At 35.4% G+C, this 24,957-nt stretch overlaps 2 protein-coding genes across 2 annotated transcripts in view; one reads left to right on the top strand and one right to left on the bottom strand.

The window, feature by feature from the left end:
* The first annotated feature begins 14,122 nt into the window (after positions 1-14,122).
* Positions 14,123-18,191, top strand: LOC125059896 (trypsin-like). Its single transcript, XM_047664579.1, has 4 exons — positions 14,123-14,326; positions 15,667-15,925; positions 16,658-16,837; positions 17,896-18,191. Exons 1-4 carry the CDS (start codon positions 14,133-14,135, stop codon positions 18,100-18,102), a joined length of 840 nt encoding a protein of 279 aa, XP_047520535.1. The 5' UTR covers positions 14,123-14,132; the 3' UTR covers positions 18,103-18,191.
* Positions 18,192-22,759: 4,568 nt separating this feature from the next.
* LOC125059637 (orexin/Hypocretin receptor type 1-like) overlaps positions 22,760-24,957 on the bottom strand; it is a 94,961-nt gene continuing 92,763 nt past the window's right edge. Inside the window, exon 8 of the mRNA XM_047664145.1 lies at positions 22,760-23,247. Coding sequence (XP_047520101.1) covers positions 23,066-23,247 — 182 coding nt within the window. The 3' untranslated portion in view covers positions 22,760-23,065. The remainder of the gene's footprint in view (positions 23,248-24,957) is intronic.

Raw genomic sequence — 24,957 nt, 5'->3', positions numbered from 1 at the left:
GTTTAACAATGTACTTAGATCTTTAATAACCTACATTACTTTTGGGCATGGGAGATATTCTTTTACTAAACTTGTTCTAAGGCAAACAGATACCAACCCAGAATTATTGTTTCCAGGGTAATAAAACATAGGTAAGTCGAATTTTAAAAAAAGAGCGTGCAAATTGTTATATGGGCCGGCAACGCACTCACGAGCCTTCTGACATTGAGAGTGCCCATGGGTGGTCCATCCCTTAACATCAGATGATCAGATGATGATGAATAAAAATTAATAAATAGAAAATTAACCCTTTAATGCTGGCAGCATTTCTTCGCTATATTGCGATACTTATTCGTTGAGCGAGAAAAGCACCAGCTCTGGGGGTACTATCTACCAGGCGCCAACTTAAATCTTTAATTAACGCCTGTGCACTTAAACCCCAAGGCCCAAGAGTCTATTCCAAAGGGAACAAAATCGAAGCTGTAAGAAAGACTCTTATTTGAGCCGTTTATTGTTTTCCGCCTGCTCTGTAGCCACTCCATCTTTTTTGCTTGTCCGAGGGAGGTGAGACGTGGCTAACGTGTCCACACAAGTAGCATTCAGTACCAGAGCTAGTCCCATCTTCCAAGGGATCAAAGACATTCCATCCGGCCGCTTTCGTCTCAAGCAATGTTTTTAAAAGTATTTTAAATTGCGTCTTTTCAATAGACCAATCAAACAAACCTTTAGAGTGAAATTAAGCTTACAGTAGAACTAGGAAAGAACATTTTACAATTATTTCAATTTTTAATATATCATCAAGAAATCTAAGAAAATGGCGGATATCGTAGCTAAGTAATAAAGTTAATTAAAATCTTCCAACTTACATTGAATAAAGTTAAATTTAACTCGCTACAAAATTATGAAAGTGTCGATATAATTAGCTAAGTGAAGTTGGCGAATCATCTAAAGTACTGCAAGTAATTGAAAATCTTTGTGGGTAATGCTCGCACTGTGGGATGCATAGCAAAAAAGCAAAAACCCAGTCAAAATTGTTCAAAATATTTAAATAAACTTGTCTGTGTATTGCCTGCATGTTGCACCACAATGTATTCAAAAAATTGTTACGCCATTCCTATCAAACTATTTAATCACCTACCTAAAAGTTATAGATCACTGCCTTGTAATGCTTTCAAGGGGCGGGTGATTAAACTTTATAGCGTGGCGGAGCATTTAGACCATAAGTTTGACAACAATTATATTAAATAACTTAACTTATGATATGACGTTGTGAAAATTATTACATGGGCACGCCTATTTTCATATGGCTGGTTGTGTGGATTTTTATAATCAATAGATCGAAATTACTACTAAAGAGCAGTGTTGGCCTAGTGGCTTCAGCGTACGACTCTCATCCCTGAGGTCGTAGGTTCGATCCCCAGCTGTGCACCAATGGACTTGCTTTCTATGTGCGCATTTAACATTTGCTCAAACGGTGAAGGAAAACATCGTGAGGAAACCGACATGTCTTAGAACCAAAAAGTCGACGGCGTGTGTCAGGCACTGGAGGCTGATCACCTACTTGCCTATTAGATATAAAAATAATCATGAAACAGATTCAGAAATCTGAGGCCAAGACCTCACGAGGTTGTAGCGCCACTGATTGTTTTTTAAAATATACTACTTATTATATAAATTATTTATTTATATAATGATGATGTTTCAAAATTGTACAATGAAACAAAATTTCTAACTTCTGCTGTTTAAACTACTGCACCGCGAGAAGTTATGAGATAACGGAGTGCAAATTTTCCCGGGAGGAGCGACGTGGACGTGACCAGATAGGACCTGCTGATGTTCCTCTCCGCCATCGGGTATAGTAAAAGCATTAGTCGTCATTTGGACAGAAGGCACTTCCCAGAGAGCAAGAAGTGATTTCACTGAGACCCTGCATCAGCTTTGACTATGCACAGATGTTGTTGCATACTGTCAGTTGACCTGACTCTTCTTCAGAATTGAATAAAACAAAAATCTTTAGAGGTGTCAAGGGACACCCGGATGGAACGAAATTCCTTTCGATTTATTTATATGTTAATTGGTATCATAACAGTATGATAGATTTTCTCGACAAAAAATCTTACGACGAAAAAAAAGCCAACATCACGAGGTGTTCCCAGGCGGTCACCCATCCAACTACTGACCTCGCCCGACGCTGCTTTGCTTCGGTGATCGGACGAGAACCGGTGTATTACAATAGCAAATAGCTAAAAAGTGTCGTGACAACTTTTCGTAAGAATTTTTTCCGTCTAGCCCCCTTTCACAACGCGCAATAAGGAACTTCGTTCCAAAAAAACTAATAGAAGTTCAAATTCTAGATTAAGCACGAATCTCAAAAACCAATACAAAAGTAAACATTTCGTCAGGTACGGCTGATCACCGTCTAACTTATACCTAATTTATGAAACAGACAGAAATTTAAAATCCCAAAAAAGGTTAAAAACAATGAACGTACATCTCTTAAAAAAATAAACGCCAAATATCTTTCACACACCAAATAATTCCTTACGAATACTTAAGTATAATTGTTTCCATCGCATAAGCAAATTCTCTCGACATCCTTCGTTTCCCATTTCGTTTTGACTTTGACAATTTACGATCCTTTAAATGTTTATTTCATGATATTAGGGCAAGGTTCCGTGCCGAGCGAGAATTTTAAATATGCTTAGGGGAAGTTTGTGATATGTAATACCAGCGGTCTACACACATCTTTATTTTTGAAAATATTTTGGATATAAAGGCTATGTTACTCAGGGATAACGTATCATTTAACGGTAAAAGAATGAAGACGTAGTTTTAGATTTATTTTCATTTTTATACAGAATTTATTTTACAAAAGTACAAATCTTTTTTCCTTATAATATGAGTTTGAAGTAAAGCTACAATTTATATTTTTTTTAAATAGAATAGTGGAGCAAACGAGTCTACGTGACGCCCATAAAGAGCAGTCATCGCAGCCTAGACATATATTTTAGTCGGTGCGTTGCCGGCCTTTGAGCGAGGAGTATACTCTTATTTTAAACATTTTGATGTCGGAACACCCCAGGAGTCCATCTACAGTTCGCAAAACAAGAAGTCTTGTGAAACGGACTGTGGATGACTGCCATCAAGGTAAAATGCTATCTTTCTATGTACATACAGAAGAAATGCAAACTTTAATGGGCGGCCACGCACGAGCCTTCTGGCAATGTAAGTGTCCATGGTCCATTTTACATCAGGTGAGCTTCCAATCCGTTTGCCCCCCACTATGATGGTGCTTCAATTTCGCCATATCTGGTTATGCCTTTCCTGATTTAAGCCTCCCGAGACATCATGTTTCAGAGTAATATAGTGTGGTTATTCTGACATAACGGTCTCTCGTGGTCAACAAGAAAAAACTTGAAGTGGACGGTCTGTTTCCACCAGTTTCTGATCAGCGCCTCTCTTATAACAGTGTAGTTTTGAGGACGATGAGTCTTTCACTTGATCAGCCCATCTGGTTGGAAAACGGCCATGTGATTTGCCTTCTGTGTTACCATCATCGGTTACTCCAAGTTCCCATCGCCTCTACGCATTATCGATATAGGATATAATTTTCTGTAGCATATGGTAGACAGTCGAGTCCGTAACGGTAGGAACGGTCAATAAAGACAAAATTCAGAATTCAATTCAAAATCATTTATTCATATAGGTAACACAATGTACATTTATGAAAGTCAAAAAAGAAATATATATGAAATGCTTCTAATTTTACATTTACTGCCAGTTCTTAAATCAAGGGCGTAGAACGGAAGAGAAGAATTGGCAAGAAACTCTCCGCCACTCTTTTTAAAAGTTTTTTGTTTTACACAATGTTTGTAAGGAGCTGCGACCATTAGGTACACCATGTTCCACATGACATCTTGAGTAATTAATAATAATAAAATAAATTAAAAACTAAGATTTGTCCTCTATCAGCAGGAGGTATGGTGAAATAGGAGTACGCACTTACATTCTCGTGGGAACAACACACAAACATAGTCCAAATAACTAACATCACCACATACACGAATTCAAATCCGACCAGTCACCACAAGTCATACAGCCTTAATGAAGTCCTCGGAATTCATTAAGCGTTGTATGATCAAACATAGTATATTTCTCTGACGTGGACACCAACGTCATTCCGGGATCAACGGGACGACATACAAATGTATGTCGCGATCCCAATGCGACAAGTGCTACCGAAAAGAACTACATCAAAATTGCATACTAAAAGCAATGCTATCCGTAGCGATTGCCTCCTGATTGTAAACGCATTCTTTACTTCAACAGAGGCACGCTAATACATCTGCGTCACTTCGCTTTGAAGTGATATAAGAATATTGGAGCGTTTCAAGATTTTAGATTAACTAGAACTATTCCAGTATTTAATATGTGGTCTTGCACTCGGTGAACGTGACCTGTGATACGGACGCTGAAAAATGTCTTGATTTATATCCCATTTAGCTATTTTTTGTTTGAATAGAATCTTTCAATCACACGCGCTATCATTTATAACAATACATTATTTATAAAAAAGAAATCTCCCAAAACTAAAAGGCATTTTCTTCTGCGAACTAACGAACTGTGGAATCGACTCCCGGTGGGGGTCTTCCCTCAGAGATACGACCTCCAAATGTTTAAAAATCGAGTGTACTCCTACCTCAAAGGCCGGCAACGCACCCACTAAAAATGGGAGTCTATGGGCTGCGAACACTGCCCTTTTTGGTCGTCCCGCAAGCTCGTTTGCGCCCCTACTATATATTTAAAAAAAGGCTAATTGAGATTGAGATCCATGTATAAACCAATTGTCACATACATTTATAGGTAAAAACAAATAAACAAACTAACTTTTTTGTTTGGAACCAACAAACCACAATGGCAAGTGACCGGATGAAATGTCTTTAATTTCCCATTATTATTATTATTATTCTTCCTTCCTATCCGGTGCACTCTTGACAGAGCGGTCGTGATCGCTATGAAGTAGTGGTAACAGAAGGGGCAGATGTGATGCGCTTCACGACGTTTCGCCATCGTTGCCTATTAGAGGTCATCCTGCTGCACTGATTGCGTGAATCTCCTACGCCAGACTTGATTTGGTCAGTCCAACGCGTAGGTGACCTTCCGCGCGGTCTAGTGCCTTCCACCTTCCCCTGGACGACAAGGCGTTCTATGGACTGATCACCACGCCGAGATACGTGACCGAAGAATGTAAGGATGCGAGATTTTACTGTTGAAAACAGACGCTGCTTAATGCCAAGTTCTTGAAGTATCGAGACGTTTGTACGAAACTCGGTCCACGAAACCCCAAGCATTCTCCTCCAGCACCACATTTCCAGAGCGTCTATTTTCTGCTTTTCCACATCTCGCAAGGTCCACGTTTCAGCCGCGTACAGAAATATGGGGATATAAGTGTCTTCACGATTATTATTATTATTATATAGGTCAAAATATTCTAAATACTATATACTATTGCACGCCTCGCAGTGCTCTACTCTCGACATGTCAAAAAACCCAGTCTTTCGAAACTTGAATGACTTTTTTCTCACTAATATAACACTTAAGGATAATATCAGTGCACTAAAATCGAGTTAAATAATGTATCAAGCACATATGGTATTTTTTATGAACAATTATTTTGTTTAAAATAGTAAATAATAACATTAAAATCAATCATTCTTGGACGTCCGTCAGTCTGTGTTTATGGATCCATGTATGTGGCTGAGAAATTGGTCGAAAAATTTATCGTACCAGAATACTTTTTTTCTTATTATATAAAGTTATACCCTGGGCTGATTCCTAGTTAATATTAGCGTTCTAAGTACTGTCGTTTAATTATAATTTGTAAAAAACTAAAATACTGTGTTTTTGTATATCTATATAATATACATTTATTTTAATATATTTTTTCCTCACCTTAGAGTTATAGCGCCACTATATATTTTTTTATTATATTAAGTAAGTAAGAAGTAAAAAAAATGTAAACAAATGTTTTTTTTTTAAATGTGAATGACCGCTATGAGGCGTGCACTTTTGGATTTTCCAAACTATTTACTAATATAATTTGTGTGTTATAAAATAAAAGAAAGCTTAAAAAAATAATTTAAATCTTATCTTAGGTATACTATCTATTTAAACATAGCTCCAAACAAATATTTATGTATACACGTGTTCAATTTAAATAATAATAGAAATCTTAATTGATGTTTCCAATAATTGGTTCCATTAATAGAAAAATGGTTTAACGAAGATTAAAGTGAATTATGAGAACTGATTGTATTCAAATTGGCTTCGCAAGGTGATGGAGTTATTATAAAGTCGCTCGGTTGAAAATTTAACGATGTTTTCTTTTATGTCGGATACAGAAAATGTTTGATAAATATACATTATTTTAAATTTGAGGAAGTTTTTTATATGATAAACGGACAGGAGGCTCAATAAGTCAACATTCAAAATCATTTATTCATTTAGGTAACACAATACACTCATGAACGTTAATAAAGTAATACATATTAAATGCTTCTAGTTTTACATTTACTGCCAGTTCTCAAATCAAGGGCGTACAACGGACAAGAAGAACTCTCCGCTTCAAATAAATAAATAATAGTTTAAAAAAACTAAAAAACACGCTTTTAAAGCACATCAAACTAACAGGAGCTGCAACCATTACACCATGCTCCACATGACATCTTTAAGTAATTAATAGTTTATTAATAATAATAAAAAAACAAAGATTTGTCCTACATCAGCAGTAGACATAGTAAATAGGAGCACGCACTTACATTCTTTTGGGAACCACTCACAAGTGATACCCATGGAATCTTAATGCAAGAGGGTTTACGAGTGGCTTGACAGCCTTTTTACAATTAGTTCACTCTTTTCATGAAAGACTCTAACTGGAATCGGTCCGGAAATATGCGCGCCAAAAACTGCCTTAAAATCGCTCTGTCCGGGACGTCGAGTTGATACGGGTGGAATTACGTATTCTGCCTTGACGACCGATGATGAAACTCAGTTGAAAGTGTTAATCTGAACAACTCATCTAAATAATTTGTTTTTCCCGTGGCGCTGCCATCTCTTATCATTTGTTTTCATAAGTAGGTGATCAGCTTTCCACGTCTTATGTCTAAATCATTTTCCTCGCGACGTTTTCCGTCATCATACGAGCAAATGTTAAATGTTTACTTATGGAGAAAACTCCATTGGTGCACAGCCGTTCGAACAAACACTTTATTTATTACTAGCTGGCCTGGCGAACATTGTACCGCCTATCAGTCTATTCGGGACACCGGTCTAGCTAGTAAAATAAAAAAAAGAAAGTTGATAATACAACAAATACATTATGTCAAAATATAAAAATTTACCTTCCCGGAACCCCTCCACTAACACTTGAACTTTATGATATGGTATTAAAGTTCAAATTGCCTTTAAATATTATTACGAATATTTTGTATGGGAATATAGAAAAGTGCTGTTTTTAGACTTTTTTACTAAATTTTTTTAAATTTTCTCTCCGTAAGAACCATCCTCGTACTTCAAGGAATATTATAAAAAAAGAATCAGACAAATCGGTCAAGCCGTTTTCATGTTAGTAGTCCATTCAGAGCTAAATTAATAATATCTAATAAGAAACATGTGTATGTACACGCGTTAGAAGTTATTCTTCTTTGGCGTAAAAAGATAAAAATCTTTTAAAATTTTATCTTTTGCCTTATTCTATGTTTGTAGAAAAAACTACACTAACAATAGAAAAAATAACAATTTCAATACATTGAAAGTTTTATTATAACGTATTATCTAGTTAAATAAAGTTTATTTAAATATCACAAAAAAAATTCTATATAATTAAAGAAATGGACATTTTTTATTCTAAAATGTTGACTATGACTATAACTTCAGAGTGTCGCGTTTTTGTGACAGTGTACGCGCGCATTGTAAACATTTACTCTCATTATTTGTCCAGCTAGCGCGCCAAAAGAAGTATAACTTCAAAAATCATATCAGACTAAAATTTGGTTTTGTAACAACAGTGCTTCAAACTGTCAGTAATTTAGCTATCTTAAATACTTAAGCATACGGCAAGACTCATTCAATGCTGCCAAAGGTAAGAATACCTACACTACCTACCTACGTACCTACCTACCTACCTACCTACCTAACTACTACTACCTGACAACTATCTACCTACCCACAATCGGAATTCCCTTTAGATTGCTGCTGTCACTAATCCGCTGTTCGGATACCTTTCCTGCCATACCGCGTAAAAGTCATCGTGCAGAAAACTTCTAATAACTCACAACGCTGATTCTGCGTCCCAAAAATGTATCTTCACCTTCGAATCATCCACCGAACCTGTGCTGTGCGATTCATGTTTCGGGCAATACCTACAATTAAATTATACATCGCACAACATACAATATGCTTAGGTATACTGCCTTCACTACCCCATTTTGACCCATTTGCTCATGAGCATCTCGCATTATTCTTAATAGTTTTGTATCAAATGGGTTAAATATTTTCTTGGGAACCAAACTAAATAAACGCCGCAGCTATTATTCACGATTAATTGCTAATTGCACACTTTATTGCATTGTAATGGCACTGCAGTTTTCTTGTGGACAAAAGGAACGTAACAATTTACTAGCTATAAGTTGGGACGTTTACTACCGGGGCATCCACAAAACAATCTACTTGGTTTAACAATAAATTATTGATTGAAAAACTCGACTGAAAATATTGTTCTTTTTATTTGAAAAATAATTTGGGGCTCCACTACTTTGATGCCCCAAGGCCTCCAGGCCTCTAAATCCGTGTTTACTACCTTTAATGTTTCGGTGGGTAACCAAAAGTAAAAGACGGCAAGGGCAAAATAGTTATAAGAAAATATCCAATGACCGAGCAAGTACTTTTTAACCGCGAGTATGATAGCAACTGTTCTTCTTCTGGTACCACTTTATTGTTAAAGGTTGGTTGGTAACAACTAGAATTGCCGTGAATCTTACGCTAGTTGAAGATCCTCGGTGGATGTGATGCCGGTCCACTCCCGTACGTTGCGCAACTACGACTTCTTCTTCCTACCAGCCCATCTCTTGTTTAAATCCCATCATTATTAGCTGCAACAAGTTGTATCGATGATGACGCAAAACGTGTCCGAGTAATGAGACTTTCCGTATTTTAAGTCTTTTTTTTTGTGAGCAATACATCAAAGCGTATTTAAGTCACTATTTGTGTACCTCTTTGTGGAAGCTGCAAGAAGTGGTAACCGGACAAAAGGCGAAGGCTAAAGTATCATTTTATAAAATAAACACAGTTCTACGCTATTATTATGATAATACTATTCATTGAATGGTATTATAAGCTATTTGAGATGAATATTAAATTTACTTCAATACATCTACGTGTTTCGGAATAAATTTATTCTAAGATGAGATTAAGATATAAGATTATACGATATAATATAAGCAAACGTATATTCCTTATGGGAAAAACTCGCGAACAAAGCCAGTGGCTAGCGCACTTCCAACCCTGAGATTGCCAAGTCGAGAAAAAGAGCAGCACGGCCGTACCGTTCTCGAGTTCTCCTGTTCTCTGTAATATTGATATGGCCATTATAAGATGTTATTAGCTAATTACTTAATAACTTAACACAAAGGTCCCTTAAGTACGGACTGAATAGACCGACTTGGTATTACATGGATCTTACTTTTTACGGTAGAACTGCGTTGCGAGACTTGATTATTACAAGTTATATTTTTGATAGCTACTCTTTAGATTGTTAAATTCAAGGAAAATATAAAACCACCATGTCGAGGGTAAGATTAAGAATTGAAACGGAACTATAACTCGAAAATGTACGAGTATATTCAAAATATTTGAATTTGAAGGCCGTATCTCACACTCAATAATCTATACCTTGTCAGGAATTACTGATCTACTTGCTTCTAAAAATTAATTGAAGGATACAGAAATTGAAGAAAAACAAAAGATTGACACGTTGGGCTGTAGGTCATTATTATTAACATTAATATATATACCAATGGCGCTTCAACCTTTTAGGTCTGGGACTCACATATCTGTTTCTTGATAATTGTTTTTTTATAGAGAAGCATGTGAGCCTTCTGACAGCCGGTTTCCTCACGATGTTTTCTTTCACCGTACCGCGATTGTTAAATGCGCACATAGAAAGTCCATTGGTGCACAGCAGGGGCTCGAACCCACAACTTCAGTGATTTTTTTTTTTTTTTTTTTTATAAAACAGGGGGCAAACGGACAGGAGGCTCACCTGATGTTAAGTGATACCGCCGCCCATGGACACTCTCAATGCCAGAGGGCTCGCGAGTGCGTTGCCGGCCTTTCAGGAATCGGTACGCTCTTTTCTTGAAGGACCCTAAGTCGAATTGGTTCGGAAATACCTCAATGGGCAGCTGGTTCCACAAAGTGGTGGTGCGCGGCAAAAACTGCCTTGAAAAACGCTCAGTTGTGGAACGGCGGACGTTATAAAGATGATATTCGCACGTTGAAATTCACGCACGCTTCATTATAATATATTTTAACCAATAAAAAACAAAACATATACGTATAGTCGTCATAGATGCGCAGTTGTTTTTCGGGCTTTCTTTCTCGTACGAATTGAAAAATTGTTTTTATACGATAGTCTTTGTAAATGAAACACAATAACCCAGGTACAGAGTGGTATAAAAACCCACTTTAGTAAGGGCCGATATTAAATTCTATAAATGAACCGTCAAAACGGCTACACGGAAATTGAGTAAGTTATCGCTAACGAACTCTTAGACCGTGTGCAGTTTAGGGACGACTCACATCTGACATAAAATATATGTCGTAGCTAACTAGCTTAATTTGCCGTTCAATAAACAGCCTAGCCTCTTTTCAGCGCCGTTTACTAGCAACCGATTCTTTCTTCACTGTACTAGTTTTATTTGTACTTTTCAAATTGTGTTTGTTTGATTGTGTTTTTTCTTTTCAGATGACGTTTTTGAGTATTTGTTATAAAGTCAAATCATTTATGTCAATTAGGCCTATTTAAGAGGCACTTTTGAAAGTCCCTTTATAAAGGCACATTTGAATGTCAAAATTACAATTAAAATTGTCAAAGTTAAAAATATTTAAAAAATGACTCTAGTTGCTTCCATAAGGTAGTTTCATATGGAGAAGAATGGGCAAGCAACTTCATAATTCACATAACAGGGGAAAAATGGGCTCACGTGATCATAAATACCGCCGCCCATGGACACTCTCAATGCCAGGTTCGCGAGTGCGTTCCCAGCCTTAATTATTACTATACCATTAAACTATAAAGCTATTAGTAGAGATAGGATCTGATAATAATTTTCACTTGAACGTCTTAATTTAAGTATTAATGCACAAATTTCGGTGATGTGTAAAGTCCCCGCAGAGGCAAGTTAATTCAATCCCTGTATAACGTTACAGAAAGGTTACAGATAATCCAATTCTGATATTTATGTTCTGCGTTGGATAAAATAAATCACTATAATCAGATTTATATGAGATATGGACGATACTAGCCAAATATATTTCGAGAGAATACACATATATACACATAGCCCCGAATGCGGAAGTGCCATGGTACGACGTCTTATTATAAAGCTTTATTAATTGTTTAGTTTAATTTATTATTATGAGTATTAGTTGTGTTAGTTTAGTTTTAAAAATTAAGGTTAGTTTTTCGTGTTCTAGTTTTTGTATGGCCCCTTTTAAGGGCCTCCTCTATATTATTCCACTTCACTTCTTCAGCAACATTTACCCCGCTAGTTCTATTACGTCATCAGCTCATCTCATCTCTTGTCGTTCTATACATCTCTTTCCAGTAGGTCCAGTCCATTTTATAGTTTCAAGTGTTCATCTTTTATCCCGTGCTCTAGAAGGTACGACGGGTTGGCGCTTAAGCAAATCAGGTCTACTTTACACACAAATTTTTAAAAAATCTGATAGAAATATAAATGTAAAGTATCTTGAATAAAAACCAGTATGCGGTCTGTCCATGATATTTTAGGCATACGTCGATAAACCCAGATTTTTTAATAGAACTGGGGGCAAACGGGCAGGAGGCTCATCTGATGTTAAGTGATACCGCCGCCCATAATAATAAATAATAAATATATCCGTGAGCACCTATTTCCACATAGTGGTGATATGCGGCAAATACTGCCATTAAAAACGCTCAGTTGTGGAACGACGGACAAGATCTCGAACGCTTCCAATTACATTGCTTTTTCTTATTGCATACAATTTAAAGATGTCGTATTTATAGATTTTATGATAACCATGAAAAATGACTTGCGCCTGACTATACGTAAGTAAGCATGAACAAATCTAGCTCAAACTATTTTTCAAATGTTCACATTCAATCGGTTAACAAATGTTCAAGCTAACCAAGTTACTTAACCGCAAATAAAACCGACATAAATTCGTTGCTGTCTACCATACTATTATTAAACATTCCTGGTGCATAGGGCTGCAACACAAACATAAAAAGTTAACAAACAAATACTTATAATAAAATGTAGTTCAACTAGATACTAAAAAGAGTGGCGGTGTTTATTGCCAGTTCTTCTCTTCCGTTCTACTCCTTTGATTTGAGAACTGGCAGTAAATGTAAAATTAGAAGAATTTAATGTATATTTCTTTTTTGACGTTCATAAGTGTGCATTGTGTTACCTACATGAATAAATGATTTTTGACTTTTGACTTGTAAATCAAATATAAAAAGCCTAGCCCTACAACCTTGTATGTCAAGACTTCAGATTTCCGTAGGTTCGTAATCATTTATTTAGTTTATTTCGCAAATACAAGAACAATATTCATACACCACTGACTAGGAATTTGATAATGGTCAAACAGAAATTTGACAACCCTTACCGCCATAACTATTGTTTTATAAACACTACACAATCTGAGAGCAATATTACTAAACAGCTTCCGTACATTTTGAAATTTTCCGTTTAGGTAGTTTTAATTAAGCAAAGTGATGTTAATTTTTTTATACTGTTATATAAGTGTATGACATATACCAATAAATACATTTCGTGTGTAATAAGATATGTATCAATAATATTAGTTTTTTGTGTTATTTTATAATTAATGTTTTCAGAATTTTGATTTACAATGTAAGTAGTTTGTGCGTTTGTTGAGTTTTGTTTTAAATCAACACGTTAGGATAATATCGCCAATTTCTTAAGGGCGGGCACCAACCAAAATCACTCACCGTAGATTTGATTTTATCTAAGTATGTGATGCTTGAATTAAAAACAATAAATATGTATTGAGTCTTCACTATAATTTCAATTATTGACTCTAAAAACACACAATACAATATAAATTCCTCGATACAAAAAAAAATACCTTAAACTTACCCTAACTTTTGCCTAATTTCGTTTTTATTCAATCATGGCTAGTATTATGGACACAAAAATAATTGAATTACAGCACATTAGTTTGGCCGAGAGCTGTTACTAGCGATTTTAAAATATTGCATATTTTACGAGTCATTTAATTAAAAAGCATTTGGCGTTTACTTTATTTTTGTTTCGCGCAAAATGCGTCATGATCGTAGAACAATGTCGGATTTGAAAAAAATACAAAATCCACTTTTTATCATATTTGGATACTACATTGACTAAATATTACGGCTACCTAAAAAAAATCCATGTGTTTTAAATTTCAAATTAATCAGTCGGTTAAGTGAAGGATTTAATAGAAACATGTGCTTTTCTAGAAATCTGTGTAATTTAATGATATTATTTTTATTTTGTGTCAAAACAAACCCTATTGTTTGCTTGTAAGCCAATTTTCATAATAACAGAATATGAATTAAAATAGTAAGGACAAAGACTAACATGATTATATTATTTTGAAATGGCTGCCCTGTAAAGTTTACTATTTGTTAGATCAGTCACTATTCTACGACTATGTTGATTATATCGTCTTATTCATGCGAACTTAAGTCACTAGAGCGGGCGGAGGGACACGAGCGGGTGAAAATATTAATTTTGCTAGCCTAATGCGCGCACTTAATGCTTTAAGAAATTTTTGACTAATATCGAATAAAATTCTTTTACAGCCTTTTCGTAATCAAAATGATTTTCCACATACTTATAACTGTGATTATCCAACATGTTGCTGGAAAACTAATAACGGATGAACATACAAGGGTATCAAGTAATGAATTGTTTCCATACATGGCGGCCATTTTGAAGAAGACCTCCTATATAAGCGCCGGTGCTTTAATACATGAAAGTTGGATTATAACTGGAGCTGATTCATTGTATATGTAAGATCTCCTTTAATTATTAACAGGCAATGGATATTTATATTTTGTACAGGATTCAACTCAGGAAATAACTCCAGTACTTCCAAACTTCCAATATAAATAACCAAATATATACACAAGGATTAAGTTTAACAACGGACCACACAAAGCTGTTAAAACATTCTACAATAAATATATTAACATTTAATTTAATATAATTAAATCTCAGGTTTCATCATCGGTCGTCAATACAAAATACCATCCGTATCACCTCGACGTCCGTCGTTCCACAACTGAGCGTTTCTTAAGGCAGTTTTTGCCGCGCACCACTACTTTGTGGAACCAACTACAAACTGAAGTAAACCAATTCGACTTAGGGTCCTTTGATTATGAGCGTAACCATTCTTAAAAGTCCGGCAACGATCTTGCGAGCCTTCTGGCAATGTGAGTGTCATGGTATCAACATCAGCTGAACCTTCTGCCCGATTGCCTTGTGTTACATAAATATATCTGAACTGGATACACACAAACTAAACTTATTTTGGAGCGTGTTTATAAAAGCCTTCCGCCGGAGTCAACTATTCATTCCGCCAATAACTACTTTTATTAGATCATTTCAGTACTACATTACTTTTATATTTCAATATATTTCTCAGGTTTTGAAACCTTATTAAAGAAGTAACAAGAGTGATTTTAAGCAGTGTAAGAGATTAACTTTCAGGTCATGTGATTATCCACAGTTATGCATTGGTATTTTCTTTGTGGCATGTGCTGTCTTAAGAGTTCGCCTACTGTCTTGAGCGAGCGTCTCTGAATTCTGCCCTGCGATTCTGTAACTCACTTTTCGAACTCACACAGCGGTTTTCGCATCGGCGGTCGCTCTCAAATCAGTCGTGAAGCAGTCATTTTATGATTTGGCATTCTGAAAAGGTGGGAGCTTGTAGTTTATTGTTTATCAGAATGCCAAATCATAAAATGACTGCTTCACGACTGATTTGAGAGCGACCGCCGATTGTGTGTTACAGAATCGCAGGGCTGTTGTGCTTTCAAATCACGGCTTTGCATCAATTTTTGTGAAAGACAACATCGTGAGGAAACCATCATGCTAACCAGCAGCATAAACTCAAAAATTTACGGCGTGTCTCAGCCAGTCTGTAGCGCCACTCTGATTGCTGTGCCTACGGTACAGGATAATATCGTAAAAACTTACTTATTAAGAAACTGAACAATATATCTGAAATATACGGCTGCATTTTCATTAAGGCTCGTTTGCCTTTTCTTTGCCACGTATTTTGATATGTATAACGTTATCGTTGAGACAGTCAAAAAACAAGTCACGTATAGAAGATATTATTTTTCAGGATCAGAGATCTCTCTCGTATTCTCCGCGTGCGCTTGGGCAGCATCAACTATAAAAAAGGAGGATTCCTCTCTCCAGTGAAATACATTCACATACATCCACTCTTCGATGACAACAAGCCGCAGTTTGACATAGCGTTAATCAAGCTAGCCTCGCCTCTGCGGCTGACTCCCAACTTGAACCCAATCAAGCTGTTAAAGAAACCACGACAAATAACTGCTACTCATTTTATTGTAACAGCCTGGCCTGCTCCTCTTCAGGTATGGTATTTCATTGTTCACGTGAATACCCCTGTTTGCATACAAGCAATGGACTTTGCTTCACATACAGTGTAAACTCTTTATAACGTATTTCGAGACACCAAGTATTTTCTTTCGTTATGGAGAGATTTCGTTATAGCGAGAGAAAAAACTAAATTTAACCAAGTACAAAAATTAATATATATAGGTGACTGAATTGATTGATTGAACTGAGACCAAAATTCCTTACAGGAAATTTAAGAATAATGGCAAACTTGTAGATTCAATTAAAAATAACAAAGGCGAGAAGGTTGTTTATGACCTCAGGTGTCTTTCTTAGAAATTTCGGAACCGGCAGATTAGTTTTGTAAGCTGATTATAAAAATAATTACACTTAAGTATGTTGTTGATGTCTAAATATGAAAAATTTTCTTCGTAATAGAGAATGCCTGTTGCGTTATAAAGGTTTTGTGTTCAACCAAACAAATTTAACTCGATTTTACGTTATAGCGATTGACGTGATAAAAAGTTGACATGGTATATAAAATTGGCACCTAATAAGTGATAGTAAGGCAAACATTTAAAGGAAACCAGACTGCCTTAGGCCTAAACATCACCATCATCAGGCACAGGTGGTTGATCACTACTTCGAGTACTTTTTCATAATACGAATGAAATTATAATTATTAATTATATTATTAAATGGATTTAAATATTGTACTCTAGTAAAGTATTATTTATATATTACCTTAGGTTTCAAAGAATCATACAAGCCTGGATTCCGTGGAGTTGTTTAAAAAACGCATACTGACAATATCACACGTCCATCCCTTGGATGCAGAGGATTGTGGTGATCACCTGGAAGCCCAGGGAATAAATAATACGGGAGGTGTAATGTGTTTGGACCCACCGGTCCATGGAGATCCTTGTCAGGTAATGTATTTTAATAAGTAAACAATCACCTGATGTAATATCGCCGCCCAGGGAGCGTTCAAGTATTACGTAACGCAATTTTTGGAGATTATTGACCCCCCCCCCATGTAACTCGCCGTAACGTTTTTCAGTAGGTACCCAAGTATAGTAAAACGTTTCGTGGCCACCTAGTGACTCTTCAGTTACTATTATGTGGTGTAAGTCGAAAATAATATTAACAATAACGTGTAATTTAATTCCCGCCCCGCATCGTAATGTTTTACAAAATGAGCCCCCCCCCCAAAATTCGTTACGTAATACTTGAAAGCTCCCCCATGGCCACTCACATTACCAGAGGGCTAGTGCGTTGCCGGGGTTTTACCATTTGGTACGCTCTTTTCTTGAAGGACTTCGGACGCCGACTTGGTTTGGAAACACTTCAATGGACAGCTGGTTCCACATAGTGGTGATGTGCGGCTCAAAGTGTCTAAAAAACTATCAGTTGTGGCATTTTACCATGGTCAAATTAGCCAATAATGCTTAGTTATAGAACGTGTATATTTCGAGTTTGATACATCATACAAATTGAAATTAGGATAAGAGGTTTTTGACGTGACAACGTCTTATAATTCGATGGAGCCGGCTGCACGCACGAAAAAACATGAAGCATGCCGTGTTACCTCGCTCTAAGGCGTTCCATTTGAGGCTTGAAGTGCAAGCGAGAGCGCGAACCGAGCGACAAAGAGGCACAATCGGCCTCCGCGTTCGGCCCGTTCTTTCTTTTTACAAACAAATGTAACTTGATCAATTCTATTGTCATTTCCATTTACACCCTCTCTTTATCCATACAAAATATCAATCAAACAAATAAAATTAAATTTTTCTTTTGAAAAATGCAACTATTACTTCAGTATTTTCTTATGACGTTGTCACGTTCAACTATCGTCAGTAAACCAACTTTACAGACAACCGTTTTTTTTATAAGTCATGTTTTGATGGTATTAATCCAAACTAGATCAAATGAATTCTGTTTAGACTGACTGGTATGATGACTAAGTGGTATTTTTACTGGATTTCAGAGAGACACGGGAGCTCCAATGGTCTTAAATGGAATTCTATGGGGCATTATTTCCTCTTGGAGATCCGAGGACTGTCAGATGGAAAATGGCGCCACCTTCGTCACCCTCGTCTCCCATGTGAATATTAGCTCGTGGATACACGCTACTATCCATGGGCATAAAGTAACCAAGAAGCACGGCATTGATTATCATGACAATTTCATTTAGTTATATAATAGGTGTATATTAAATTTTTTTTTTTTTAATTGAAGTTATTCTTTAGGCGTGTTATGAAAAATTGATGAGAGTGAAATTTGACGATGCGCACCGTGACACAAAATTAACAGAATGAAGTTGCCCACGGAAGATGCTACGGCATTGGACATAATTTAAAAACAACATTCGAATAATAATAGAATTTATGTTACACTTAATGTAAGAGAATAATAATAAATATTTATTTATTTAATTTTTCAAATGTAAACTGAACTTTATTGACTATAATGACTCCTTTTCCAGTCTTTGATTATTTTATTGTAATTAATTATTTGCATGCAATCAAAAACTATTTTTAATAATGCCAAATAAGTATAACTTCTTACGCGCGTACATAAATACACGCACCATTTTTTTAAGTAACTTATTTATTTCAGATTATGTAAAATACTTATCCTAGTAAATAATATGTGAATATATTATAACTATGAGCCGGTTAATTTCTGTTTTACAGCTTGTCCTTATAAGAGCGTTGCCACATAGAGCCAGCTGCTGTTCTTATACCATCTTCCCATCTTTTTATTTGTCTTTCTTGTTTCCTTTTGTCATAGGTTGAAGTCGCTGTTAAACGGCGCTGTTTAGTTAAGAGACTAGGCTGTTAATTTACCGTTTTATTAAGCTAGTACGCTACGACATATATATTCTAACTAGCGGACCCGACAGACGTTGTCCTGCATGATATTTTAAGCGATTAGGATATGAAACAAAGTATGAGAGTACCGACTGCAGCGCCATCTGCCGGGCTGATTTGTGAATCTATACCAACCAGGGCTCCATCCAAACGCATACAAACTAATCATTCAAATCGGTCCAGCCATTTAAGAGGAGTTCAGTGACATAGACACGTACAGTATAATTATATATATATATATATATATATATATATGTAAGCTATCCTATCTTTTAAGTAAGATCAAAATGCACACGGTGTGCAAATTTGATTAAAATCGGTTAAGTAGTTTAGGAGTCCATAACGGACAACATGCCAATGAAAATACATATTATACAGAAATGGCTCCCCCTCTTGGAATATTTTTTCTTGTATACTACATTATATATTATATATATTACAGTGTGTACCTTTTACTATAATTAGATTAGTATTACATTATTATATAATATACATATATTATTTAACTAACCACGAATACGCTTAACAAAAATAAAATATTTAAAGAAATGCACCGATATCTTTTCTTCTTTAAAACCACAATATTAAATCCTTTTTAAAACTTTCCACTTCACTGTTCACCGTTTAGCATTATTGCTAGGAGACGATTTGCTTAAGCGCAGACGTTTTAACCCATTAGTTTGGGAAAATATTGTCGAACTGGCAACATTTATTTTTATAGCGTGCTAGAGACGTTTTAATACGTTTAATATGCAAGAGGTGGTGTCTTAGATATACAATACAATATGGATTAGTAAGGGAACTATTTGGGAACATTATGAATTAATTTACGTACATTTGGTTATCATTTCAAACTCAAACAAGTACACTTGAACGTCAACAGAAAAGATGTTAAATTGATTCTAAATTTACATTTACTACCAGTTCGAAAATCAAGAGCGTAGAGCGAGCAAGAACTGGCAAGAAACTCTCCGCCACTCTTTTTAATCGCCAAGTTTTGAGTCACACAAATTGTTTGAACTGCAGCAAATCAATCCCAAGGATGAGGATCATTTAAATAGTCGTCAAATTTATAAAAAGCTTTATTGATTAATTAACGTTTAACGAGAGTTTTGAATTTATTCAGTGAAAATTCTCAATTTTCGATTTTTTTTTCTGAAATTTGGGAGTTTGTTGTAAAAACGAATACAATTTCCTGGTCGTACGCTTAGATTAGTTCTGTTTCGTATATTATACTGGTGAAAGTCACCATTTGTTTTAAAATCGCTTATTTTTATTTGTACATACAACAAGGCTTCAAGAATTTAATGACCAGAGACCTTGAGTGCAGAGCTCAGCCTATTCGAAAGAGTCTCTATGTGTGTTACGATACTGTTTGTTTTAATTATCTCCAATTATAACTGTATTTATCAAAAACAACAAAATATAACTTATTATGTCTGGATCTATGAAATACTTATAAAATCTCACGATGTTTTTCTTCACCATAGTGACAGACTTCCGGGGATCGAACTTTCGACCTTAGGGATGAGAGTCGCACGCTGAATGTACTACACCAACATAGTATTTATTCCATTTTTTTCTAGTCATATAAACATTGTTAAAAGCGCCATCTATAAATTTGTAAACTTCCTCTAGTATAATTTTCTTATCAGAATAACTCACATCGTATGGTAGTTTCTAAAACAACCCCTATTTATCAAGGTAAATTATTATTGTTTCGTTCTAGTTATACAAACATTGGTAAAAGCGATATCTTTCAATTTACGTATGAACCTCCACCAGAATATAAATATTGTTAGAGAACATCACTATGGTAGTGTCCAAAACAACTCCTAGATGGCACTTTACAAAAGTATAAACGAACAAACTTTTTATTAGTTTTAAACAACAAAAGGCAGCCGAGCCATACTTATTTAATTATCAGGTAAAAATAATGTATATGTGATCTTTATGACTCAACTCTAGGCAGAAAAGTAACGATACATTTTCCTATGGATAAGGAAACGCGAAACTGATGCAGAAACCTGGATCGTTATGGTGGGTACAGACTGGTGAAACGTAACATGAAATGTATTATTCTGCCTTTCATTGCATGTTCGCTGCAAGCGTGGACGCATAGCGCGCTCTTAACGCGCATTCACTACGAACCTCCCGCGTTCGTCTTGATCCGCCATTCTGCCGCGAACACGGCCCTTCGATACACGTTTTTAAACCGGTAGATCACACGAAGCATGGAGTCAAAAAACCACGTTCTTGCTATGACGATTATCAGTACTTCATTATTAATAATACATCAACTCATGAAAACACGCCGAAGACCTTAATATTTTTCTTAAAATAGTTTTCATTTTGCGGGTTCCACAAAATTTCACGAACTCTGTACGCATCTATCAAGCAAAATGCCTTTTCCTTACTCCACGCAGTGTCGTCCTCCATGTTCGTTGCGTGCACGTGTTGATTTCAAAACGACCGTCCACGTTGGCGCACCGCGCACACTGCGCGCCCCTTTGTGTTCGTTCGAAAAACCGACAAATCACGGATCGCTCCGCGCGCGGCTTGTAATGCTCGTAGCGTGCGCGTGAAATGCACATTTCGCGCGCACAAGACGTCCAAACTATGAGAAATTGTTACAAAGTGTGTTACCTTTCATGATACATTGCAGCAATGTGTACGCTAAATTCTTTCATTGCATGACACATTGCATGTTACGTTTCACCAGTCTGTACCCACCTTTAGATCGAAAATTATAAGAAAAATCGATACATTCGAGCTGTCACAAACTGAAATTATCGATTATTTCAAAATTTGTTATTATGTTTTGTCGTTTTAATAATATATATATATACTAGTGGACCCCACAGACGTTGTCCTGCATGATATTTCAAGCTATTAGGATATTAAAGTATGAAAGTACCGACTGCAGCGCCACCTGCCGGGCTGATTTGTGAATCTAAACCATTCCCAGATCCCCTTGAACACACACAAAAATTTCATCAAAATCGGTCCAGTCGTTTGAGAGAAGTTCAGTGACATACACACTCACAGAAGAATTATATATATAAAGATTGTGAAAAAAAAGTGAGATCCATGTAGGTAATACCAAGTCGGTTTATTCAATTCCTACTTAAGAGACATTCTGTTTTACGTAATTAGCTTACCTAACAACATCTTATACTGACCATATTAATATTACAAATATTTTATGTTTTAAATAAATACATTGACTTCTAATTTTATCCACAATGAAGATATAGGTGAAAATAGCCTGAACTGGTTCGAGAAAAGAATAGTACGGCCGTGCCTCCGAATGTATAAATTTTCATAAAAGTAAAACAGCAATAAACAAATGAAGGAACGTTGGAATTTAATAAATAAATAGCCATAAACCATCTAGGAAAAATTTCGCATCGAATGGTGGTAGTTTCATGTCGATACGATCAGAAAGTATTATATATATAGCATAACTATAAATATGCTATATATAACAACTATTTATATCAACTGACCAAGTTATTTACAAAAATACTGAGTCGTTCGTTTTTAATTAGTCATAATTAATAAAAACTTTCATTCATAAATTTCACATCGGAACATGGAACAGTGAAAAGGCATATGAATAAAAAATAACATTTCTAGAAATATCTTTATTAAAATACATCAATATATACAAAGTACTTAGACTAGATTCGTTAATCTCAATAGATGGATTTAGTACCTGATTTTGAAATTATAGACCACAGAAAGGAAGCACTTAATAATCTAAAATGACATAAATCAGTGGCGCTACAACCTATTTAGTTCTGGGTCTCAGATTTATATATAATTGATTATCATTTGTTTGACATATTTCTCAGATGAATCTTACCCTAAGGGACAATTACGCCGCACTCTAATGTTTTTTTCGAGATACAAGAAGTTTAAATGAACAAAATACGGTAATTATTCATCCAACAAACAATATTTCAATGGTCATTGGTCACACTGTAACTAGATGCTCCAGAATACTCCTAGTCTAATCAAAGTTCCGCGACTAGAATTGCTTAGACATAAAGTTTGCAGTCACAGAAAACCTGCAAAAACTTCGTAAATATTTATTAATATTTTTTTTAATTTAAAATCATTATAGGAACTAACCCCTTTTCTTAGAAAATAAGTTGTAAGTTTTAATTACTCATCTGTCTCAACACAGCGAAAACACAATTTGCCAGAAAGAGACGAAAAATATGTATTAATACGAATATGGAATCTTAAAATAAAAAGTTTTTCATGTATCACACATAGCTAATACATATAATTATTTCTATACGACTCTCTGCCGTAACATACGCACATTCTATGCCGTTGATAGATGTGGGGACATCTTTCCTGACGTTTGGATGTAAGTCGCGAGGATGTTGTTTGGGTCTCGAAGCTGGGAACGGTCGAACAACAAAATGCACGTTTGAATGCCCGTCTGTATTTACCTGAAACCAATATCAGTTTATATAATTACTAGCAGACCGGCCAAGCGTTGCTGTGGCTAAGGTTTTAGTTATATTACATAGTAGTAACCTATTAAAGGGAAACGGTAGAACACCAGTCATGGGGACCACCTTGCTTTTTTGGTGGTAATGCCATTAAATTGTAGCGTATGTGAAACGTTGGTACTTTCAACACAGCGCCATCTGTTAGTATTGTGACTATCAAATAATAAACAAATATTTTGCAATAAAATAATATTGCGGGTATAAATTGAGATGTAAGCTATCCTATCTTTTATGTTAGATCAAACTGCACACGGTGTGCATATTTGATTGAAATCGATTTGGTAGTTTAGGAGTCCATAGCGGATAAACAAGATGACACGTAATTTATATATATTAAGATTTAAAATAAAACCGTCGTATTTTTTGACGTGACAACGTCTAATAAATCCATGAACGCCGGCTGCACGCACGAAAAAGCATGATTCATTGTCCCGTTACGCTCATTGTACGCTTGTGCCAGGCACAGGAGGGTCACCTACTTGCCTATTGAATTGACAAATGATCATGAAACAGTTACAAAATCTGAGGCAGAGACATGAAATTACTGAATTATCACTAAACATTCGTAGATTTAAAGCCCTCGTAAGTAACGAACATTTAAATGATCCGAATCATTGGGATTGATTTGCTCCAGTTCAAACAATTTGTATGACAATACTTGGCGATTAAAAATAGTGGGGAAAAGTTTCTTGCCAGTTCTTTTTACCCGCTCTACGGCCTTGACTTGCAAACTGGTAGTAAATGTAGATTTACAATAAATTTAACTTCATTCTGACGATACATAAGTGTACATTACCTATGTGAATAAACATATTATGAGTTTAAATATGTTGTAGCGCCTTTGATTAATTTAATTTTATGTGTTATTCTAATATATTATTTACAAAATCAAAATTATTATTATTTTTGCAATACAGCAAGATATGCCAGCATCAAAAGTAAACTGCCACAAGGACCAAACTTTTTAAATTGGTTTTATTTTCGAAGTTATACTTCTTTAGGCGCGTTATGAAAAATTGATGAGAGTGAAATTTTGCGTTGTCCACGGAAGATGCTACGGCATTGGACATAATTAAAAACAACATTCGAATAAAAATAGAATTTATGTTACACTTAATGTAAGAGAATAATAATAAATATTTATTTATTTATTTAATTTTTCAAATGTAAACTGAACTTTATTGACTATAGTGACTCCTTTTCCAGTCTTTGATTATATAATTGTAATTAATTATTTGCATGCAATCAAAAACTATTTAAAATAATGCCAAAGAAGTATAACTTCTTACGCGCGTACATAAGTATACCCCTTTTATTATTAATATTATTACTTTGTTAGTTAAAAATATTGTAAATACTGTAAACTCAAACTCAAAATATCTTTACTCATATAGGTAAACAAGTACACTTATGAATTGTCAGAAAGAAGTTAAATTAATTGTAAATTTACATTTACTACCAGTTCGCAAGTCAAGGGCGTAGAGCGGGCAAGAAGAACTGGCAAGAAACTTTCCGCCACTCTTTTTAATCGCCAAGTATTGTATTAGGATTATACATATTTTATATAAAATATGAACGGAAAGTTCTTGCCAATTTTATTTATTTGTTCAATACCCTTGATTTAGGTAATTGGGAATAAATATAAAT

The sequence above is a fragment of the Pieris napi genome, chromosome 20, assembly GCF_905475465.1.
Source record: "Pieris napi chromosome 20, ilPieNapi1.2, whole genome shotgun sequence".
Taxonomy (NCBI): Eukaryota; Metazoa; Arthropoda; class Insecta; order Lepidoptera; family Pieridae; genus Pieris; species Pieris napi.
This window is presented reverse-complemented; position numbering and strand designations above follow the sequence as displayed.